The 22500-nt window shown below is 45.1% G+C and overlaps 1 protein-coding gene across 4 annotated transcripts in view; it reads left to right on the plus strand.

Moving 5' to 3' along the window:
• LOC131542081 (transcription activator BRG1) overlaps positions 1-22500 on the plus strand; it is a 35706-nt gene that overhangs the window by 10027 nt on the left and 3179 nt on the right. For 3 of the 4 annotated variants that reach the window (XR_009271658.1, XM_058778386.1, XM_058778385.1), the window contains exons 15-31: positions 734-897; positions 990-1056; positions 1390-1500; positions 1583-1825; positions 3987-4100; positions 4177-4284; positions 4397-4483; positions 4563-4609; positions 4696-4862; positions 14177-14340; positions 14430-14657; positions 17935-18018; positions 18898-18975; positions 19063-19281; positions 19356-19612; positions 22035-22140; positions 22230-22331. Coding sequence is in view for 3 of the 4 variants with exons in the window: in XM_058778386.1 (XP_058634369.1) it covers positions 734-897; positions 990-1056; positions 1390-1500; positions 1583-1825; positions 3987-4100; positions 4177-4284; positions 4397-4483; positions 4563-4609; positions 4696-4862; positions 14177-14340; positions 14430-14657; positions 17935-18018; positions 18898-18975; positions 19063-19281; positions 19356-19612; positions 22035-22140; positions 22230-22331 (2346 nt within the window). In the remaining variant the exon portion in view is untranslated. The remainder of the gene's footprint in view (positions 1-733; positions 898-989; positions 1057-1389; positions 1501-1582; positions 1826-3986; positions 4101-4176; positions 4285-4396; positions 4484-4562; positions 4610-4695; positions 4863-14176; positions 14341-14429; positions 14658-17934; positions 18019-18897; positions 18976-19062; positions 19282-19355; positions 19613-22034; positions 22141-22229; positions 22332-22500) is intronic. The other variant, XM_058778387.1, reaches the window with a different exon arrangement.

Below are 22500 nucleotides of genomic sequence, written 5' to 3' on the forward strand. Positions count from 1 at the left end.
GTTAATAAAGTTTTTTTGCGCAAAAAAAACAAATATGTGTAAAAATGATCATTTTCAACCCTCATTCTGACCCTCTGTCTAAAACAATCTGTTTTAAGGGGCGGGTCCTTTAAGGCTCGTCAGTTATGATTGGCTAACGTCATTACATAGGAAACAGTATCAAAGCCCCCTCACTATTGCATGTTTTGAGTGTTTTGACAACATGATCAAAATAAAACGGTCATTTCCAGACAAAGCATTATGAAATAATTTACTCACGGTTTGTGATGCAGCTGCAGTCAGATCTAGTGCTGCTTCATCTTTCAACAAAGGATTCTTTGTGAACTCTCCATGACACTGTGCCTTGATTACAAAACACAATGCTCTGATCAATCCTCAGACACGATCCGGGACGCCATTAAAATAAACTATCCGCTTGTTTCTTACGCTGGGATCCTTCTGATATCTGTACAAAGACGTGAACGAGCTGTTTAAACCAAACGCTTTAAAGCGAACGTTCTTTCACTCATTTGTCCTGACGACAGTCTCACATCTGTTTACTGTATCCAGTGCAGACAAGACCGCAGTGCTTGAGATTTCTATTAGCTTTTGACGTGACGCGACACTCGCATTCAGCACGAAAGAACTGGAGAAAGAACTAAGAGAGCTCCTTATAAAACAATCCAAACGAAGAGATTTCAGACAGACGAAACAAAACCCAACAACATGTGACGTTTTGACTGTTTCTCCACAGATCAAGGGTCTGGAGTGGCTGGTGTCTCTCTATAACAACAATCTGAACGGGATCCTGGCGGATGAGATGGGTTTGGGCAAAACCATCCAAACCATCGCGCTCATCACGTACCTGATGGAGTACAAGCGTCTGAACGGACCCTACCTCATCATCGTGCCGCTCTCGTCAGTCGCTCAGCCCGTCTCACTCCAGCTTATGTGTTCGTGTATGTTCACACAGAGTGTCTGTTCTGATGAACGCTGTGTTTCTCTGACAGGACTCTGTCTAACTGGGTCTACGAGTTTGATAAATGGGCGCCGTCTGTCGTCAAAGTCTCGTATAAGGTGAGAGACACATGATCTGGAGTAAATGTGAATCAGTCTTAGCTTGTCATGTCAACAGGTAAACATGAAAATAACTGTTAATGTTGGAAAATTCATCAATTATGAAATTCAGTTTATGCCTGTGTTCTGCAAATACAGCAACTGTTAAGTCCTTACAATGTTTCTTATCTTTAAGTCGCTTTGAATAAATGTAAATGTTTGAAGGAAGTAAATGGTCAATTTCATGATGACCTTTCAGTGTAGTGAGCCTCTTTTGTTAGTAGTCCTCCCACAAACCCCAGCGCCTGGTTTGATCATGTGATCGTGTGTGTGTGTGTGTGTGTGTGTGTTCAGGGGTCTCCTGCTGCTAGAAGAGCCTTCGTCCCTCAGCTGCGCAGCGGCAAGTTCAACGTGCTGATCACCACGTACGAATACATCATCAAAGACAAGCATGTGCTGGCCAAGGTAACGCGTGTGCCTCTGTGTGGTCACCTGTGGCCTTTGACCTTGACCAGACGTGCTGATGAGCTCCTGTCTCCTGACACAGATTCGCTGGAAGTACATGATCGTGGACGAAGGCCATCGCATGAAGAACCATCACTGTAAGCTGACGCAGGTGTTGAACACACATTACCTGGCGCCGCGGCGCGTGCTGCTGACCGGGACGCCGCTGCAGAACAAGCTGCCCGAGCTCTGGGCGCTGCTCAACTTCCTGCTGCCCACCATCTTCAAGAGCTGCAGCACGTTTGAGCAGTGGTTCAACGCACCCTTCGCCATGACCGGAGAGAAGGTCCGTCTGTCCAGCGCTGTTCTTACACAGACGTGCTGCTTGTGTTTGCGTGTTAGAAGGTGTTTCAATGAAAGCGTGAATCAGACTTTCATAAATGTGCTCAAATGCAGACTTTTTATTCACTGTAACTTGATTATTTATTACAGGGGTCATATGACGTCGCTATAAAATACCATTATTTTGTGTATTTATTGTGTTTACGTGGTTTAAGTTTAAAAAAACACATTATTTTCCGCATACTGTACATTATTGTTGCTCCTCTCTGCTCCGCCTTTCTTAAATGCATCGATTTTTACAAAGCTCATTGTTCTGAAAAGCGAGGTGTGCTCTGATTGGCCAGCTATCCAGTGCGTTGTGATTGGCCGAATACCTCAAGCGCGTGATGGAAATGTTACACCCCTTACCATATTTGGAATATCAGTTTCCATGACGGCAGCGGGAACAATACTACAGCGAGAATAAAAGTTAAGCCTTCATTCTTTAAATAAACATTTAGGCAGTGTTATGCAAATCCTCCCACACAGTGATGTAGATATATGTGGGGCGTGTTTAAATGAGGCGTTTTAGGAAGGCGTGGACGGGTCTTAACTTAAAGCAAAGTAGTGGAATTCATTTAAATCACCATACGCAAAAAATTTGTACAGGCAAACAATATGGGCTCCAACTTGGTTAACTTATTGTTGATTTTTCTGACGTAAATAACGTTACGTGACTATTCACAGGCTGTTTTAATTATGGTATAAATGCTTGGAAATAATATTTAACGTTTTCAAGTTCATTCATTGTAGCACGAAAGCCACCCAATAATCACAATAAGCTTTGTGCTTTACTTTTATTATAATACAAAGTCTCATCCTTCTGTCTATTTTAAGATCAAATACAAACAATAAATGTGTTTTGCGCTCTTTTATTTGTAGTGAGATAACTATATTCGCCTTCAAGAGGCCTTTAGAGTTTCAAAAACATCTATAAGCCTGCGTTTTATTGCTGTTTTGTGTTAACAATGACAGGTTGGATTCCACAGACTTTTTTTTTTTAGAGTATAGGTGTAATTTTCACATTAACGTCACGCAATATAACATGATTTTATTATTGTAATTTTGACTTTATTCTTAAAACAGTATGACGTTAATCTTATTTATTTAGGTATTTTCCAGAGTGACACTAAAATGCCGCTGTAGGCTATTTGTACTGCATGCAAACACAATCTAGGCACAGCGGCCCAAAAAATAAATAAATAAATAAATTATGCGTCTTTACGGATTACATAATGAAAGAGTTTTTAATTTTTGATTTGAATTATTTCATTTTAAAGTAATTTATAGCCTTCTATAAATATATTTATCATGTCAGTGAGGCAAGTATTTGCTGAGTTTCGGTTCAGTTTTTGTGAAGCAATCCTGCTCAAGATCGAGACTGCAGAAAGCCACCCTGTTTGTTTTCTTTATTTTATTGATATATATATTGAGTGCACACAAACAAAACTATTTGTATTTCCGAATTATGTATACTCTTACCTTTATGAGGAAAAATGATGTCGTATTTTAATTTTCCACTCTTATTAAGAACAATTTTTTTGAACAAGTGATCGCGCTAGAGCCTCCATGTCCTTCAAAGCGCGCTTCAGCTTCTACTCTTCGCACAAATTATTGGATATTTATCACAAATTCATCCTGATTTTTTAAATTTATATTGTGAAATACATGAAGGCTAAACTAAAAAACAAAACAAAACACTTTTAATTTAACAAACATAAAATGTTTCAATCATGTTTCTAAATTAACTTAATAAAGAAATTAAACGAAACGAAATATAACCACTTTGCCATTAAAAACCAAAACTGAACTATTTAATGGCTGCAACAGAAGAGAGAAGAAAGACACGGGCTCGGGTCGGACTCGGGCGGAGAATTCTGATAAGCTGTTGGTCAAGGGCCGGGCCTGTGCAGGGCTCTATATTCGTTCGTTCCCTTGTTTAAATTAAAAGTTCCCCCTCGGCTCGGCGGGCCGGGCCCATACGCACCTGCATACCCTGCACACCACTATGTTCACATCATTGTGATAAAACAAACTAACCAGTGTGATTCCATCTGGAAGCCTTTAATGTTTGATTCTGCTTGTCAAGAATGAGCAGCAGTAGACGTGACTGATGTCTCTCTCAGGTGGATCTGAATGAGGAGGAGACCATCCTGATCATCCGCCGCCTGCACAAGGTGCTCCGCCCCTTCCTGTTGCGCAGGCTGAAGAAGGAAGTGGAGGCGCAGCTGCCTGAGAAGGTGATTCTGACTGCCGTCTGTGTCTGTCATCGTCCCGGACAGATGAAGCATTGTGCTGTTTTATGTCCGTGTGCAGGTGGAGTACGTGATCAAGTGTGACATGTCTGCGCTTCAGAGGGTCCTGTACCGACACATGCAGGCCAAAGGAGTGCTGCTGACCGACGGCTCCGAGAAGGACAAGAAGGTGAGGAAGAGGAGCTCTCTGTGCTGGAGATCATGTTCAGCTGGTCTGGATGCAGTCTGTGTGCCGCTGGATGTCTCGGGGTAAAGGTGTGCGTTTATGTTTTGCGTTTCAGGGTAAAGGCGGCACTAAGACTCTGATGAACACCATCATGCAGCTGAGGAAGATCTGCAATCACCCCTACATGTTCCAGCAGATCGAGGTGTGTTAGTGTGGCATTGGTCATCTGGTCAACGTGTTTCATTTCATGTGTCACTGAGCGTGATGTGCTGCTTTTGCAGGAGTCGTTTTCTGAGCATCTGGGTTTCACGGGAGGGATCGTTCAGGGGTGAGCAGTAGAAATGCTGTAGAATTATCTGTGACACGTATTAGACGTCTCCGGCACTAAACCTTCCTCTCACGTCTGACCTGCAGGCCTGATTTATACCGCGCCTCGGGAAAGTTTGAGGTGCTGGATCGTATTTTGCCCAAATTGCGAGCGTCCAATCACAAAGTGCTGCTCTTCTGCCAAATGACGTCTTTGATGACCATAATGGAGGATTATTTCGCTTACCGCAACTTTAAATACCTGCGTCTGGACGGTGAGCTTGTGTTTCTCTTCGTCTGTAGTTTGTGGTGTTTGTGAAGTATAGCATGATTATGATTATTATTGCTCATGATGATCTGGACAAACCTCGTCCTGCAGAATCTGAATGATTCCTCAGAGCATACGTGTCGTTGAGGCTTCTTCACTAGAGATCACACACTATTTTCATCTGGCATTCACGAGTTTGCACTTACATATAATCAGATTGAGCAAATAGAGAGCATATTAGGCGTGCTGTCTGAGAAGGGGGCGACTCCGAGCTCGGAATATAGCCAAACTCAGAGAAACTCCCCACATCCCAAGCTGGGACAGGAATAGTTAGGAGGGACGCCGGAAAACTGTTGTAGGACAGAGGTGAGCTGGCTCTATATACAGTTGTGCTCATAAATTTACATGCCCCTTGCAGAATATGCAAAAAGTTAATAATTTTAACTAAATAAGAAGGATCATGACAATTGTATGTTATTGTTTATTTAATACTGTCCTGAATAAGCTATTTCACATAACAGATGTTTATATATACTCCACAAGACAAAATGATAACTGAATTCATAAAAAATGACCACCGTTCAAAAGTTTACATGTTTACATGAATCTTAATAATCTGTGTTGTTTCCTGGATTAGTCTCGACTGTTTTTATATTTTGTGATAGTTGTTCATGAGTCCCTTGTTGGTCCTGAGCAGATCAGCTGCCTGCTGTTCTTCACAAAAATCCCCCAGCTCCTGCACATTCTTTGGTTTTCCAGCATCTTCTGCATATTTGAACCCTTTCCAACAGTGACTGTATGATTTTGAGATCCATCTTTTCACACTGAGGGCAATTGGGGGACTCATGCATAACTATTACATTTACTGATGCTCAAGAAGTATGTAATCTTATGAGCACAACTGTATATAATATATTTACTATCATGCTAATTAAGTTGACTATCTGAATGTGCTCCTCCCGAAACATCACATAATGTCAATGTTTAGAGCTCCAAACGTGTCCTGACACCAGGATATGATAAGACATAAGCCTCTACTGACTCAGGAACAGTGTTGGGCTTGTTAAAAAATGTACTCAAAAAATTTAATTTATTACTCGTTACTCCTTTCAAAAGTAATATTACTTTACTTATTACTTTCTGGCAACAGTAATTAGTTACACTACTGATTACATTACTTTTCTTTCGTGCCCCACAGAAGTTGTAATTGTGTATCTTCTAAAATGTTACAATATATACAGTCATGGCCAAAAATATCAGCACTCTTGGTAAATATGATCAAAGAAGGCTGTGAAAATTAATCTGCATTGTTAATCTTTTTGATCTTTTTTGTTTTTTTAAATTCACAAAAATCTAACCTTTCATTGGATAATAAGAATATAAAATGGGGGAAATATCATTATGAAATAAATGTTTTTTCTCAAATACACATTGGACACAATTATTGGCACCCCTAGAAATTCTCATGAGTAAAATATCTCTGAAGTATATTCCCATTCATATTCACAATTTTGAGCACTGCAGGGTGATTACGAACATGAAATTATCCAGCCATTGCTTCCTGTTTCACAGAAATATAAATAGGAGGGAAAACAAAGCCCAAATTCCCTTAATCATCCATCACAATGAGAAAAACCTAAATATATTTCTGATGTGCAGCAAAGGATAATTGAGCTTCACAAATTAGTGAAGTGGCTTTAAGAAAAGAGCTAGAGCAGTGAAAATTCCCATTTCAAGTCAAGTTGAGCTTTATTGTCATTCTGCTACATGTGTGGACATATAGTGGAACGAAATGTCGTGTCTCGCAGGACCACGGTGCTACATACTAGTTAGACATGAGATACACATACACATACAGCAATGCAAATATAGGGGAAAAAAAACAAAACACAATAGGGCTATACAACAGTTTAACCATCAGACTATACATATACTATAAATACTATACCTAGTTGACTACACATACACAAACTGAGACTGTAAATACTGTACATGAAATAGTGCTAAAGAGATATTTGTACATGAAATTGTGCAGGAAATATATATTTTTTACATTAAATTGTTCAGAAGAGAGATTTTGTGGGAAGCAGCGCATAGTGCAAAAGAGTTAGTAGTGCAATGCTCCAGTAAACATTATTTTGTAGTGTAATATTCAAGTAAACATATATTATCTTATTGAGTCTTTGTTGCAGGGAGTGTTTATAGAAAGTGTCTAGTGTGCATATAGTGGGACAGTGCGTTACTACAGGTGGTTTGTATAGCCCACTCACCTGTGTGTAGCACACCCAGAATTGCACTTAGGAGAAATTTGTCAATAGTTATTTATAGTTGGGGGGCTGAGGTGTTCATGGTTTCAGAGCGGGGACAGGGAGATTGGAGTTAAGAGCTCTCACAGCCTGGGGAAAGAAGCTGTTGAGCAATCTGACAGAACGAGCTTTGATACTCCGGTACCTTTTTCCTGATGGCAGGAGCTGGAAGAGGTTGTGGGAGGGGTGGGTGGGGTCCTTCACGATGCTGGAGGCCTTGCTGGAGCATCGTGCAAGGAAAATGTCCAGGATGGAGGGAAGAGGGGCACAGATGATCTTTGCGGCAGTGTTCACTGTCCGTTGTAGGGTCTTGCGGTCAGCAGCACTGCAGTTCCCATACCAGACAGTGATGCAGCTGGTCAGCACACTCTCAATGGTGCCCCTGTAAAAGGTGGTGAGGATGGGTGGAGGGAGACTTGCCCTTTTCAGCCGACGGAGAAAGTAGAGGCGCTGTTGTCCCTTCTTGTTGAGTGATGTGACGTTGGTGGTCCAGGTGAGATCCTTTGTGATGTGCACCCCAGGAATTTAGTGCTACCGACTCTCCACGGTTGAGCCGTCGATGGTCAGTGGGGGGTGGTCAACAGAGTTTCTCCTGAAGTCCATCACAACCTCTTTTGTCTTACCCACATTGAGGGACAGGTTGTTAGCGCCACACCATTCAGCCAGCTGTGCCACTTCCTCTCTGTAGTGCGTTTCATCGTTGTTGCTGATGAGGCCTACCACAGTTGTGTCATCAGCAAACTTGATGATGTGGTTGGAGCTGGACTTGGCAGTGCAGTCGTGGGTCAGCAGCGTGAAGAGCAGCGGGCTGAGCACACAGCCTTGTGGGGCCCCTGTGCTCAGTGTGGTAGTGCTCGAGGTGTTGCGGCCGACTGAGGTCTTGCAGTTAAAAAGTCCAGGATCCAATTACAGAGGGAGGTGTTAATGCCCAGCAGGTTTAGTTTGTGGATGAGCTGTTGTGGGATTATTGTATTGAATGCTGAGCTGAAGTCGATGAACAGCATTCTTACATAGGAGTCTTTCTGTTCCAGGTGAGTAAGAGCTAGGTGGAGAGTGGTGGATATTGCATCGTCCGTGGAACGGTTTGAACGATATGCAAACTGGAATGGGTCCAGCGTGCTTGGGAGACTGGACTTGATGTGATGCATGACTAACCTCTCAAAGCACTTCATCATGATTGGGGTCAGTGCTATGGGACGATAGTCATTCAGACAGGACACATGTGACTTCTTTGGTACTGGGATTATGGAGGTGGATTTGAGACACGTGGGGACGACTGCCTGGCTCAGCGAGATGTTGAAGATGTCTGTTAAGACATTCGTCAGCTGTGCAGCACAGTCTCTCAGTACACGTCCCGGTATGTTGTCAGGGCCCGCATCTCTGCGGTATCTTCTGTATCTCAAATCGTGAGTAGAAGTGGTTGAGTGCCTCTGGTAGGGATGTGTCATCGTCACTGGCCTGTGGCGGGGCCTTGTAGTCAGTGATGGTCTGAATGGCTTGCCACAGGGTCCGAGTGTCTTTACTGTCGCTGAAGTTGTTGTTGATTTTTTTAGCATACTGATGTTTTGCCTTCTTGATGCCATGAGACAGATTGGCTCTTGCTGTTTTGAGGGCTGCTTTATCTCCTGATCTGAATGCTTCATCTCTGGTCTTTAGCAGCCCACGAACCTCTGCTGTCATCCATGGCTTCTGGTTGGCGCGTGTGGTGATGGTCTTGGTGACTGTCACATCATCTATGCACTTTTTGATGTAAGCAGTCACAGTTTCAGTGTACTCCTGTAGGTCTGTGTGGTTGTTGTAGGTGGTCGCCTCTTTAAACATGTTCCAGTCTGTGTCCTGGAAGCAGTCCTGCAGTGCTGAGGTAGCATTTTCTGGCCATACCGTGATTTGCTTTTGAACCGGTTTGGTGAGTTTCAGAAGTGGTCTGTATGCTGGGATTAGCATAACAGAGATGTGGTCAGTACCCGAGGTGGGGGCGGGTTCAGCTTTGTATGCATTTTTCTCTATTGTATAAACAAAGTCCAGTGTGTTATTTCCCCTTGTTGCAAAGTTCACATGTTGGTAGAACTTTGGCAAAACTGTCTTTAAGTTTGAGAATCTCTGTCCGCTCGGTAGCAGGTTAGCCCGTGCAGCTGAATGGCGGAGTCCGGGATGTTGTTCTTTAGCCATGTTTCAGTGAAAACAAACACACAACAATCCCTTGCCTCATGCTGTGTAGACCGACTGAGTTGAATTAAGTCCAGTTTGTGGATGTTTGTGGAGTTTGAGCGGCTAAAGACTCTCCAAGAACCACAGCTGGAGAATTGCAGAAAATAGTTGAGTCTCGGGGTCAGAAAACCTTAAAAAAAAAAAAATTGTCAAACAGCACCTACTGTCACACACTGGATGGAGAGGCACATGAGGAAGAGCTTCTTTATTTCACAAACTGATGGCAACGTCAAAAGGTAGGTGCAAAACTCAAAGTTCAATGAAGCTCAATAAACTGAGGAAATAAACAGTCCTTATCTTCCCGTTTGCGGAGGATCAACACATGGAAGACATCTATGGAGTCACAGGGATCCAGCAGGTGAGTGATGAGACAGACAAAGAGCTTGTAACCTTGAGACCAGACAATGAGGGTATGGATAGAGTGAAGTCTTATAGGGAGCTTGATTAGTGGCAACAGGTGAGGAGGATTCCCTGATGGAGGTCAGGTGTGAGTGATTACTGATGGAGTGCAGGTGAGTGACCAGAAGGATACTGGGAAATGCAGTGCGGTTCAACTGGTGACTGTGACAGTACCCCCCCCCCCCCCCCCCCTCGAAGGAGTGGCTTCCAGACGCTCCAACAAAGACGGAGCAGTGGTGGAACCAGGAGGGATGGAGTGTATGGTTCATGCAATGGAGATCTATGGAGGGAGATAGAGCAGGAATCCAGCCAGGGTGGAGCAGATAAAGCGGAAGCCCACCAGGGCGGAACTGAAACCCACCAGGGCAGAGCAAACAAAACCGAAGCCCACCAGGGCGGAGCAGACAAAGCCGAAAGCCCACCAGGGCGGAACTGAAGCCCACCAGGACGGAGCAGACGAAACCGAAGCCCACCAGGGCGAAGCAGGCGCAGTGGAAACATAGACCACAGACAGATTACCCATGTCTATCACAACTGTGACAGGGCAGGCCATAGGTTCACAGACAGTCTCTCTGGTTATGGCGGGACATTCCGGGGTTTCTTGAATGGCCTCATTGGCCTTTATGATTGAAGTTAGCATTAGCACAAACTCAAGCACTAAAACTGGTTCTGGAGCAGAGATCTTGGGATTTGAGGCCCTCCCTGGGCCAACCGTGGGAACAGCAGCCCTTCCAGGGCTTAACTTGACCACCAGATGTCGTTTTGGAGGAGCGGGCCCCTGTGGGCACTCTGGAGGAGTGGAGCTGATTGAGACCAGCGAAGACGAAGGAGGATTGGAATTAGGAGGATCTGTGGCTCTCCCTGGGCTCAACAAGGAACTGGATCTTCTGGGACTAGGCACGGCACTCCTGGCCATTACTTGAGAACCGGATTCTCCGGGACCGGGAACGGCACTCCTGGCTGTGGCTTGAGAACCAGATTCTCCAGGACTGCGGGCTAGCGAGGCTTGAATCGGTGGCGGCCGGCTGGCTTGAGTCCTGCGCAGCCGGCTGGCCTGAGTCAATGGCGGATGGCCAGCTTGAGTGTGCCGGAACCGGCGGGCTAGGCAGTGGAGAGACTGGCGGATCCGATTTCGGAGCAGCCAGCAGACACGAGTGGTCCGCAGCGGGCAAGCTAGACAATAGAGTGGCCGGCAGGTGTGGCGGAGGAGCCATCAGTGGGCTTTGTTCACAAAACTGAAGATTGGAGACTGGAGCAGATTTTGGAGCTAGAATGGATTTCCTCTTCATAGCCTTCCTGATGGAAATGATAGGTGGATCCGCCAGCTTTGCCACCAAATCTGCGCTGTTTGAAAGAACCTTCCTTGCCGGCGGGAATGTGGAAGCGCTGGTTGGGATATTGGAAGCTGTCGTGGCAGTGGTAGGAGACGTGGGACTTACGGTTTCATCCACAGGGCAGTAAGTAACCTCCCGTACCGTGAGTACTGGGACTGGTATAGGAGCTGGATTAGACACGGTACAAGGCTCTGGGATGACGGCCACTTTGTGTGATGTCTGGCGATCAGCAGACACGATTGGTGATAACTGACCATCGGCGGGCCCGTGGTGTGCGAACTCGGGACTGGTGGGCATAACAGGTGATGACTGGGAATCAGTGGTTATGATGGGTGAAGACGGGAGATCGTCTGCCATTTCGCCAATGGTGAATGCTGATCCCACTATCTGAAGAGCGAAGTCGATGTAAGACCCTAGATCCCAGCTTTGATCAGCCACAGGCATGATAAACTGGATACTATCATCCAGTCCGTACCAAAATCCTTCCATTAGAGTTAGGTCATCACTGACTGCCCAGCTACAGCAGTCGAGGAAGTCCTGGACATACAATTCTAGATCCCGGCCGTTCTGAAAGAGGAACCGGAGGATGGTAGACTGATTGGGGTCATTGCTCCGAGGAGTTGTGTTGAGGAAAGCCCGTTGTCCTCGCATGTTGTTTTAAGTTTTCAAGGTCTGGTCTTCTGTCACACACTGGATGGAGAGGCACACGAGGATGAGTAAGGTAAGAGCTTCTTTATTTCACAAACTGATGGCAACGTCAAAAGGTAGGTGCAAAACTCAAAGTTCAATGAAGCTCAATAAACTGAGGAAATAAACAGTCCTTAACTTCCCGTTTGCGGAGGATCAACACATGGAAGACATCTATGGAGTCACAGGGATCCAGCAGGTGAGTTATGAGACAGACAAAGAGCTTGTAACCTTGAGACCAAACAATGAGGGTATAGATAGAGTGAAGTCTTATAGGGAGCTTGATTAGTGGCAATAGGTGAGGAGGATTCCCTGATGGAGGTCAGGTGTGAGTGATTACTGATGGAGTGCAGGTGAGTGACCAGAAGGATGCTGGGAAATGCAGTGCGGTTCAACTGGTGATTGTGACAGTACCCCCTCGAAGGAGTGGCTTCCAGACGCTCCAACAAAGACGGAGCAGTGGTGGAACCAGGAGGGATGGAGTGTATGGTTCATGCAATGGAGATCTATGGAGGGAGATAGAGCAGGAATCCAGCCAGGGTGGAGCAGATGAAGCTGAAGCCCCCAGGGTGGAACTGAAACCCACCAGGGCAGAGCAAACGAAACCGAAGCCCACCAGGGTGGAGCAGACAAAGCCGAAGCCCACCAGGGCGGAACTGAAGCCCACCAGGGCGGAGCAGGCGCAGTGGAAACATAGACCACAGACAGATTACCCATGTCTATCACGACTGTGACAGGGCAGGCCATAGGTTCACAGACAGTCTCTCTGGTTATGGCGGGACATTCCGGGGTTTCTTGAATGGCCTCATTGACCTTTATGATTGAAGTTAGCATTAGCACGAACTCAAGCACTAGAACTGGTTCTGGAGCAGAGATCTTGGGATTCGAGGCCCTCCCTGGGCCAACCGTGGGAACAGCTGGGTTTGGTGAACACAGGGATAAAAAAGTACCCCATGTGTACAACGAAATATACTGCTGTATTTTTGATGTTGTGGGCCTATATTTCTGCTGGAGGTCCTGGACATCTTGTTTAGACACATGGCATCATGGATTCTATCAAATACCAACAGATAAAAAATCAATAAGTGACTGACTCTGTTAGAAATCTTATAATGGGCCATGTTTGGATCTTCCAACCGTACAATAATAAACAACACAAACCTCAAAAACAACACAAAAATGGGTCACTGAGCACAAAACCAAGCTTCTGCTGGCCATTCCAGTCCTCTGACCTGAACCCTGTAGAACATGAGTGACCTGAAGAGAAGAAGCAGCAACATGGAATCTAAAGGGTCTGGAGTGATTCTGGATGAAGGAATGGTCTCTGATCTCTTGTCAGGTGTCTCTAACCTCATCAGGCATTATAGGAGAACATTTAGAGCTGTTAAACTGGCAAATGGAGGTTTCAAAAAGTATTGAATAAAAGGGTGCTGTTAATTGTGGCCAATGTATATTAGAAATTTTTTTTAATTTCATAATGATATCCCCCCCCCCATTTTAAATTCTTATTATCCAGCGAAATGTTAGATTTTTGTGAATTTTTAAGTAAAAGAACAAAAGGATTAACAATGCAGATTTATTTTCACAGCTGCCTATAATCATATTTACCAAGGGTGCCGATATTTTTGGCCATGACTGTATATTTCTTCCTCATCATTTGAGCAAAATCCACATTGAATCGCAGTCAGAAGTGATTACAAACACTCAGTGCTGATTAATAGTGACGTTTAAGTAAAAGTGTTGTATTAATCTCCTTAATTGTCATGTGTAGCTTGAAGCTAATTGTAGCTTTAATTTCTCTGTTACCCATATACGATTATATTCCGTTATGTATTTTATCAAATGAAATCACATAAGTTCATAAGAAATTGTTTTGTTTTCTAAAAAGATTTTATACAATTTATATCCGGATCAGAGGAATGAGGGCAAGCCACCAGAGTAAAGTAATGCCACGACTTACACATCAGTGTTCAGATCATCTTCTCTCCTGACAAAATCAATGTAATGGCAATATTTCTATCCACTGAATGTAAGCTTTTCCATATTCCAAGCTTGCCTGCTGCTCTGCTGACTTCATGCTTTCAGAAGTTGTGAAAATTATGAATATAAATCTAGGAATTATTGGATTGTTTGATTTCAAATCAGGGGGGTTGAGGCATCAAAAGTAACTACGTAACGAGCTGTTTTATGGATGGTAACTGTAATATTATTACTGAAATCTTAATATTGTTACTGTAAGTAGTTACTGCCCAACACTGCTCAGGAATATGTTAAAGATGTGGGAAACGGTCGGGCCGACTCCATTATTGTGGCTAACCCTAACCCTAACTCAGAGAAGACTAATGATAGAAATTATATTTGCTTGAGCGTGTGTTTGTGTGTTTTAGGCACGACTAAAGCAGAGGATCGTGGGATGCTGCTGAAGACCTTCAATGATCCGGCCTCTCAGTACTTCATATTCCTGCTGAGCACCAGAGCGGGTGGACTGGGCCTCAATCTGCAGAGCGCCGACACCGTCATCATATTTGACAGCGACTGGAACCCTCATCAGGTACCCACCACCACCATCATCATCATCAGTATCATCAGCATCAGCTGGGATGCTGGTCTCATGTTCCTGGCTCCTCTGATGTTCTGCAGGACCTCCAGGCGCAGGATCGAGCTCACCGCATCGGTCAGCAGAACGAGGTGCGGGTTCTGCGGCTGTGTACCGTCAACAGCGTCGAGGAGAAGATCCTGGCAGCCGCTAAATACAAGCTGAATGTGGACCAGAAGGTGATCCAGGCCGGCATGTTCGACCAGAAGTCGTCGAGTCATGAGCGCCGAGCGTTTCTGCAGGCCATTCTGGAGCACGAGGAGCAGGACGAGGTCAGGAGTTTCATTCGCCCCGCATCAACCATGCTCACATGAACTAGACTATTCCAATATTAAAGGGGTCATGACATGAGAAACCAAATTTCCCTTGATCTTTTGACACAGAAGAGGTCTTTGTATGCTTAATATATCCTGCAAGTTAAAAGAATTTATGTAATAACCCTCAGAAAACGGCTCGTTTGGATCCGAGGTGCAGGGTGACATCACTGGTCACAGTCATTTGCATAAACACGCCACGAGAGCAGCACATCGACGAATAGTCTTCTTCTCCCCATAGGCCCTGACCACTGGCGTTCAGTCGCTAATGGCTTGATTGCGCTGAATGCGAGTGTCACGTCAAAAGCAAATAGAAATCACAATCACTGCGCTATCTTGTCTGCACTGGATACAGTAAACAAATATGAGACTGTCATCAGGACAAATGAGTGAAAGAACGTTCGCTTTAAAGCGTTTGGTTTAAACGGCTTGTTCACGTCTTTGTACAGATATCAGAAGAATCCCAGCGTAAGTGTCCCGGAATGAATGGGTAGCGAAAACTCAAGTACAATAAATGGATTTATTTAACCAAAAATATAAAGTAACAAAAAACAGCAACAAAAACCACCCCAAAGGGGAAAACCAGAATGATAAATATAAACAGGGAAAAATAACGGGAGCAGGCAGGAACAGGGTAACAGGCAGGCATACAAACAGAGTGAGACACATCAGCCCAGGACAGCAAACAAAGGGAGCATAAGTAGGGAATTGAATTACAAATGAATAAGGGAACACGGCTGGAAGCAAATGAATCAATGAACAGATAATGAGAGGGGCGGGGTAACATGATAGACATGAGCACATGGCACGAATAACAAAACAAACCCCATGTGCTCACAAGAAAGACAGTGATGTAAGATACGAGTGCCCGGTGAGGGAATGAACACTTCAACCGTGCGCTCACACTGAAGGACAGTACATGGAGTGTGAGTGTCCGAATCCCGGCACGCAAACAGAATCCGAACTTGAATCCAGTGCCGAGACCCGAACACCACGCTCAGCACCAACAAGTCACAAAGACGAGAGGGAACATGGCTCGAGCCCGCCCGAACCCCGCTCTCACAAATCAGAACCCATAGGGAAGAGCACGTAGCTCGAGCGAGCAGGAAACCGTGCCCCCTCACACAGACAGGACACAAGGACTGTCAGAGCCCTGTCACCAAATTACCAAATAATCCAGATCGCTGTGACAGAACCCTGACGGTACCCTCATACAAACAACGAACAGACTGGAGAGGAAAAGAAAACACAATGCAAACAGATAAAATAAAAAAACCTTACACAGTGCAGCATAGGTTGGGGGGAGGAAGGGGGGAAACGAGTCAGAGACAGATCTGGGGAAACAGGCCAGGGCAGGAAGGGTGGGTTGAACCAGGGAGGGTCGGGAGGCCCAGGAATCCTGGCAGATGACCAGGGGGGAGCGGGAGGGTTGCACCAGGGGAGCTCCCGCCTATATTGACCCCCGGCGGACAGCCAGGGTGGTGCGGGTGGGACAGACCAGGGGGGTTCAGGATAAAAATGAAAAACAATTGTCTTAACAATTGTCAGGATTGGGAAGTCAAAGAGATCAGGTATGGCCTCCATCTCGGTAACATAGTGAGCGGCCACCGCCACCTCGGGAGTCTCGTGAGCAGGCATAGCCACCTCGGGAGGACTGTAAGCGGGCATCACTGCTTCGAGAGCGTTGTGAGCGGGCACCGCCATCTCAGGGGAACTCTGAGCGGGCACCACCACCTCGGGAAGACTGTAAGCAGGAACTGCCGCCTCGGCAGCCTTGTGAGTGGACACCGCCGCTTCGGGAGCATTGTGAGCGGGAACTGCTGTCTCAGGGGGATCATGAGTGGGAACCGCCGCCTCGGGAGGATCGTGAGCAGGCACCGCCACCTCGGGAGGACTGCAAGCGGGAACCGCCGCCTTGGGGGGAGCCAGTCTTGGAATGCCAGCTGCCCATACTGATCTCATGGGTGGATTCTCCAGCTTGCACTCCAGCTCGGGAAAGCCAGGGAGTGAATGAAAATTTCTGGGCGCTGTTAACACAACGGGGTTAGGAATGACTGGGACCGACGACCTGGCAGAACGGCTGGCCAACTCCTCCATCTCCAGCTCTGACTCCCAGTAGGCAATCACGTGGTCCACTAGATCCCAGTATAACCACGTATAACTGAGATCGCCCAGCCCGTCCCAGTTGACGGGTTTATCCAAGCCTGCGAGATAGCGATAATTCAGAGCAGTGAGCCCTATCCCTTGGGCTGCGTCGTAGAGGGCCTCCGTGTACAAACCCAATGGATGGCCGCTCTTGACAGAGATGCAGTCTCCAGGCTAGGGCTGGCTTGGAATGGTCGAGGCGCTGCTTCATGTCCATGAAAAAATAAAAAGAATAAACCTCCATCCTGCTGAGTCTTCTTGTGGCTGATGTATTCTGTCATGGAATGAATGGGTAGTGAAAACTCAAGTACAATAAATGGAATTATTTAACCAAAAATGTAAAATAACAAAAAACAGCAACAAAAACCACCCCAAAGGGGAAAACCAGAATGATAAATATAAACAGGGAAAAATAACGGGAGCAGGCAGGAACAGGGTAACAGGCAGGCATACAAACAGAGTGAGACACATCAGCCCAGGACAGCAAACAAAGGGAGCATAAATAGGGAACCAAATTACAAATGAATAAGGGAACACGGCTGGAAGCAAATGAATCAATGAACAGATAACGAGAGGGGCAGGGTAACATGATAGACATGAACATATGGCACGAATAACAAAACAAACCCCATGTGCTCACAAGAAAGACAGTGACGTAAGATACGAGCGCCCGGTGAGGGAATGAACACTTCAATCATGCGCTCACACTGAAGTACAATACATGGAGCGTGAGTGTCCGAATCCCGGCACGCAAACAGAATCCGAACTTGAATCCAGTGCCAAGACCCAAACACCACGCTCCGCACCAACAAGTCACAAAGACGAGAGGGAACATGGCTCGAGCCCGCCCGAACCCCGCGCTCACAAATCAGAACCCATAGGGAAGAGCGCGTAGCTCGAGCGAGCACGAAACCGTGCCCCCTCACACAGACAGGACACAAGGACTGTCAGAGCCCTGTCACCAAATTACCAAATAATCCAGATCGCTGTGACAGGACCCTGACAGTAAGGAACAAGTGGATAGTTTATTTTTAATGGCGTCCCGGATCGTGTCTGAGGATTGATCAGAGCATTGTGTTTTGTAATCAAGGCACAGTGTCATGGAGAGTTCACAAAGAATCCTTTGTTGAAAGATGAAGCAGAACTAGATCTGACTGCAGCTGCATCACAAACCGTGAGTAAATTATTTCATAATGCTTTGTCTGGAAATGACCGTTTTATTTTGATCATGTTGTCAAAACACTCAAAACATGCAATAGTGAGGGGCTTTGATACTGTTTCCTATGTAATTACGTTAGCCAATCATAACTGACGAGCCTTAAAGGACCCGCCCCTTAAAACAGATTGTTTTAGACAGAGGGTCAGAATGAGGGTTGAAAATGATTATTTTTACACATATTTATTTGTTGTTTTTTGTGCAAAAAACTTTAGTAACATTATAAGAGAACCTTAAGGAACATATTAAAATAATAAAAAAACAATGTCATGACCACTTTAAAGGGAATTTGCTTTTGTTTTATTAACGAATGCATCATGAAAACTGCCGTAAACTGATTTAGTCAAGTCCCAATGAGGCTGATGAGGAGGTATGATATTATCCTGAATATTGGGTCATGTAAACACCTTCTTCAGAATATCAACTGTAACACAGTATTTTGCACATCCATACAAACGTGATTCTAGGAGTTACAAGGAAACTTTTTAAGATGTCAAACACATTTTGGAAGAGATTTGTCTTACAAACATAAGAAAAAGTGAGAATGAAATGAATCGCTATAAAGATGTGTTTGCAAATGTTTACAAAGGTTTGTGAGGCCAGTTTTGTGCATAAATATAATAGCATGGTTTTATAATGATCTGATGATAATAAGAGCATCTCCAGGATTGAGTGAGAGAATGTTATTTTTTCAGAATATGCGGATCAGCTTGTCTACAGTAATATTCTAGAAGCTGTGAAGCATCAAAACCTTCATGTAAACATGGTCATGGTTGTTTTCTGTCTGTTCTGTTCCTCTAAAGCTCTTCTGATTGCTTGCGTCTGTTTCCCCGTCAGGAAGAGGACGAGGTGCCGGATGATGAGACCGTAAATCAGATGATCGCCAGAAGTGAAGACGAGTTTGACCAGTTCATGGTCTCATTTCACTTTCTCTAATACAGTCAGCATTGATCACCAAATCCAGATCGAATCCAAATGAGCTGTCTCTTTGTTTCTGCGCAGCGCATGGATTTGGATCGCCGCCGCGAGGAAGCTCGCAATCCGAAGCGAAAGCCTCGTCTCATGGAGGAGGACGAACTGCCCACGTGGATCATGAAAGACGACGCCGAGGTGGAAAGACTCACCTGTGAGGAAGAAGAGGAGAAGATGTTCGGCCGCGGCTCTCGTCAGAGGAAGGAGGTGGATTACAGCGACTCGCTCACAGAGAAACAGTGGCTAAAGGTCAGACTTCATTCCCTCACCCATCAGCTTCTCTTCCTCTGCCTGACGTTTCTGAGCAATCTTTCTGTTCTCAGGCGATTGAGGACGGGACCCTGGAGGAGATCGAGGAGGAGGTGCGACACAAGAAAACGGCTCGGAAGAGGAGGCGCGATCGGGATCCGGACGCCATCCCGTCCACTTCGGGCGCTCGCGGGGGACGAGAGAGAGACGACGACGGCAAAAGACAGAAGAAGCGAGGTCGCCCGCCGTCCGAGAAGCTTTCACCAAACCCTCCGTCGCTCACCAAGAAGATGAAGAAGATTGTGGACGCTGTTATTAAATATAAGGAGAAGTGAGTGTCAGAGTGGTTTCCAGTAGAGGTTGAGGAAAGTACAGGCCAGAGCTGAGACAAATGGTAAAGTAGGACAGCTGATGGTTCTGGACCTGGGGACGGCTTCTTGTGTCGTCAGGTGATTCTCGTGAACGTGGTTTTGTGTATGTCGCTCACAGAACACACCAGATCCTCTTGATGCTGAAGAGCAGGTCCATGATTGTTGATGATATTGAGCGCTAGGTTGCTGCAGGTCTGTAACAGCAGGGGCTGTGTTCAGGCTAGGGTTGGGTACTGAAACCCGGTACCAATATGGCACCGGTACCTATGTAACCGGTATGTACTAGAACCGAATCAGAACGGAGATTTTGGTGCCTCATTTCGGTGCCATGCCTGAGCGATCGATTGAAATATTTGTCCTTTGTTTCTTCAAAACTAACGTAAGAAGCATCATCACCAGCACCGCACGTGAAAAATAATTTTCTGAATGAGAAAATGCACATGAACTCAAGTCTGAAAGCTCTAATAATACAAGTCCAACAAATCTTTGTAGTAACTCGAGCGTGCTGTTTTCACATTCCGACTTAAAAGCACAACTCGGGAAATGAGAGCATCCGAGGAGCGCGTGAATGCAGAAATTACACTCGCTCTGACGGCAGCAGGTAGCCCTCCATTAACTAGCTGAGCTAAACATTCTTAAATTAAAATGCCTAAAACTAAAAATGTATCTTGTATTCACATTTTTAAACCTGTTGTCCAACGAAAGAGAACATTATAACCTTTTTAGTCCACAACACCAGTTAAATGCTTCCTTTTGTGATCTGATGTAGCTTCTTGTCACAGAATGAGGCAGAAAATGTTCCATAGGCTACTAATACATCGATTGGCAATGGATTATAAATATACTTAATTATTATGAAAATACCAGAGATGGCTTGAATAACACAGATAAACTATACATTGGTGTAGTCGAGTGGTTATTGTATTTGTTTTATCATTCAAAACGTTTATATCTTGTTTACTCCGTTACATCCATAGAAATGCATTTGTCCATATTGGGGATTTCCTGGAGCTTCATGAGTTCTGCTACTTCTGTGACTGGATATGTGGATTTTTAGTGCGAGGGCGCCCTCTGGCATCCAGTATGAATGAAAAAGACATGTGTTTAGTACTAATGGCCAATCCAATTATTAATTGGTCATTTTTATTTATTTTTCATTATTTTTAAGTATCGGTTCAGGCACCGTTTAGGTACCGGTACCATTTTAAAAGTATCGATTTGGCACCGGTATCGAAAAAACCCCAAATGATACCCAACCCTAGTTCAGGCGCATTGTTGGCACGTTGCTATTTTGAGGCAACTGAAATAGACTGTGCCTTTGACCAACTAAAACCTGGTCTAAAGTCAATGGCGCGGTATTTTTTGTTATTTAAAGAGCGCGTTAGTAATATGCACCTATAGGCGGGTTCACAACAAACGTACACTCTGCTTATTGCACACTCATGCCAAATATAAAAAATTTAAGGATTGCAATGTAAAAGATTAGTATTGTGTAGGCTACATAAATATAAAAATGCCTACATGTCATAATGGATAGTCATTGCATGTATCAGAATTAGGCTACCTATTTGCTCACGCACAAGCAGTTCCGTTACTCTCTGGAGACGTGTTTAGTCTTTGCGCTTGCCGTGTAAATAGCGAATCCACAAGGCGCGAGCGCAACTGGTTCTTAAAGGGAATGGGAGATGAGACTCTGATTGGTTTATTGCAGGTTATGCCCAAAACACACCCATTACTCATCAAGAGAATAGGGACAACCCTTTTAGACCATGCGCCGGCGCGCCGATCATTTTTCCCATCATTAAACTAGCAAAAGTGGATTCGGACACGTCCTACGTGCACCTGTGCCTTGCGCTTTAGACCATGCGCTTAGATCGTTAAAATAGGGCCCCAGGTGTTTTCTCAGTGGCTACGTTTACATGTTTTACTGTGTGATAAATATAAGCAGCACGGCACAGGGTTCATATGTATATTTATCCAGAAAGGGATAAATATTAATTCTGCTGTTTAAAACAAATAAAGAAACTGTGAAGGAGAATGGTCATTTTGTGCAAACAGTGGGAAACTCTATATTTGTGCAGTGTGTGCATGTCAAAAAAAATCTATTGTGATTTGAAGCTTGTGACATATAAACGCACACATCAGCCCTATCACTTTATCTAGCATTCATGTAAACACTACATTCAGATTCATCAATCGCAATGAATTCAGTCTGAATTAATCAAAAATTGTGCATGTAAACACAGCCAGTGTCTAGTTATTTCTGGAGGCTCTGGTCAGTGACGGTTTGGAGGATGGGTCATAGGTCAGCTGGAGAGGAATTTTTCCTCAGTAAAGGTCCGTGACTGATGTGTGTTTGTCTGGTGCTGTTCTGAATGTTAGTAACGGCCGTCAGCTGAGCGAGGTGTTCATCCAGCTGCCGTCACGCAAGGAGCTGCCCGAGTACTACGAGCTGATCCGCAAACCTGTGGACTTCAGGAAGATCAAGGTGAGCGTGTGGATCGTAACACCACCGAATCCTTGAACACACCATCTGTGAGCGCAGCTTTCATTCCGCTGTCATGTGTGTGTGAGCAGGAGCGCATCCGGAGCCATCGATACCGCAGCCTCAACGATCTGGAGCGAGACGTGATGCTGCTGTGCCAGAACGCTCAGACCTTCAACCTGGAGGGATCACTGGTCTGGTCACACACACACACACACACACTCTCTCTCTCTCACACACACACACACACACACACACACACACACACACACACACACTCTCTCTCACACACACACACACACACACACACACACACACTCTTTCACACACACACACACACACACACACACACTCTCTCTCTCA

This window comes from Onychostoma macrolepis, chromosome 06, assembly GCF_012432095.1.
Source record: "Onychostoma macrolepis isolate SWU-2019 chromosome 06, ASM1243209v1, whole genome shotgun sequence".
Taxonomy (NCBI): domain Eukaryota; kingdom Metazoa; phylum Chordata; class Actinopteri; order Cypriniformes; family Cyprinidae; genus Onychostoma; species Onychostoma macrolepis.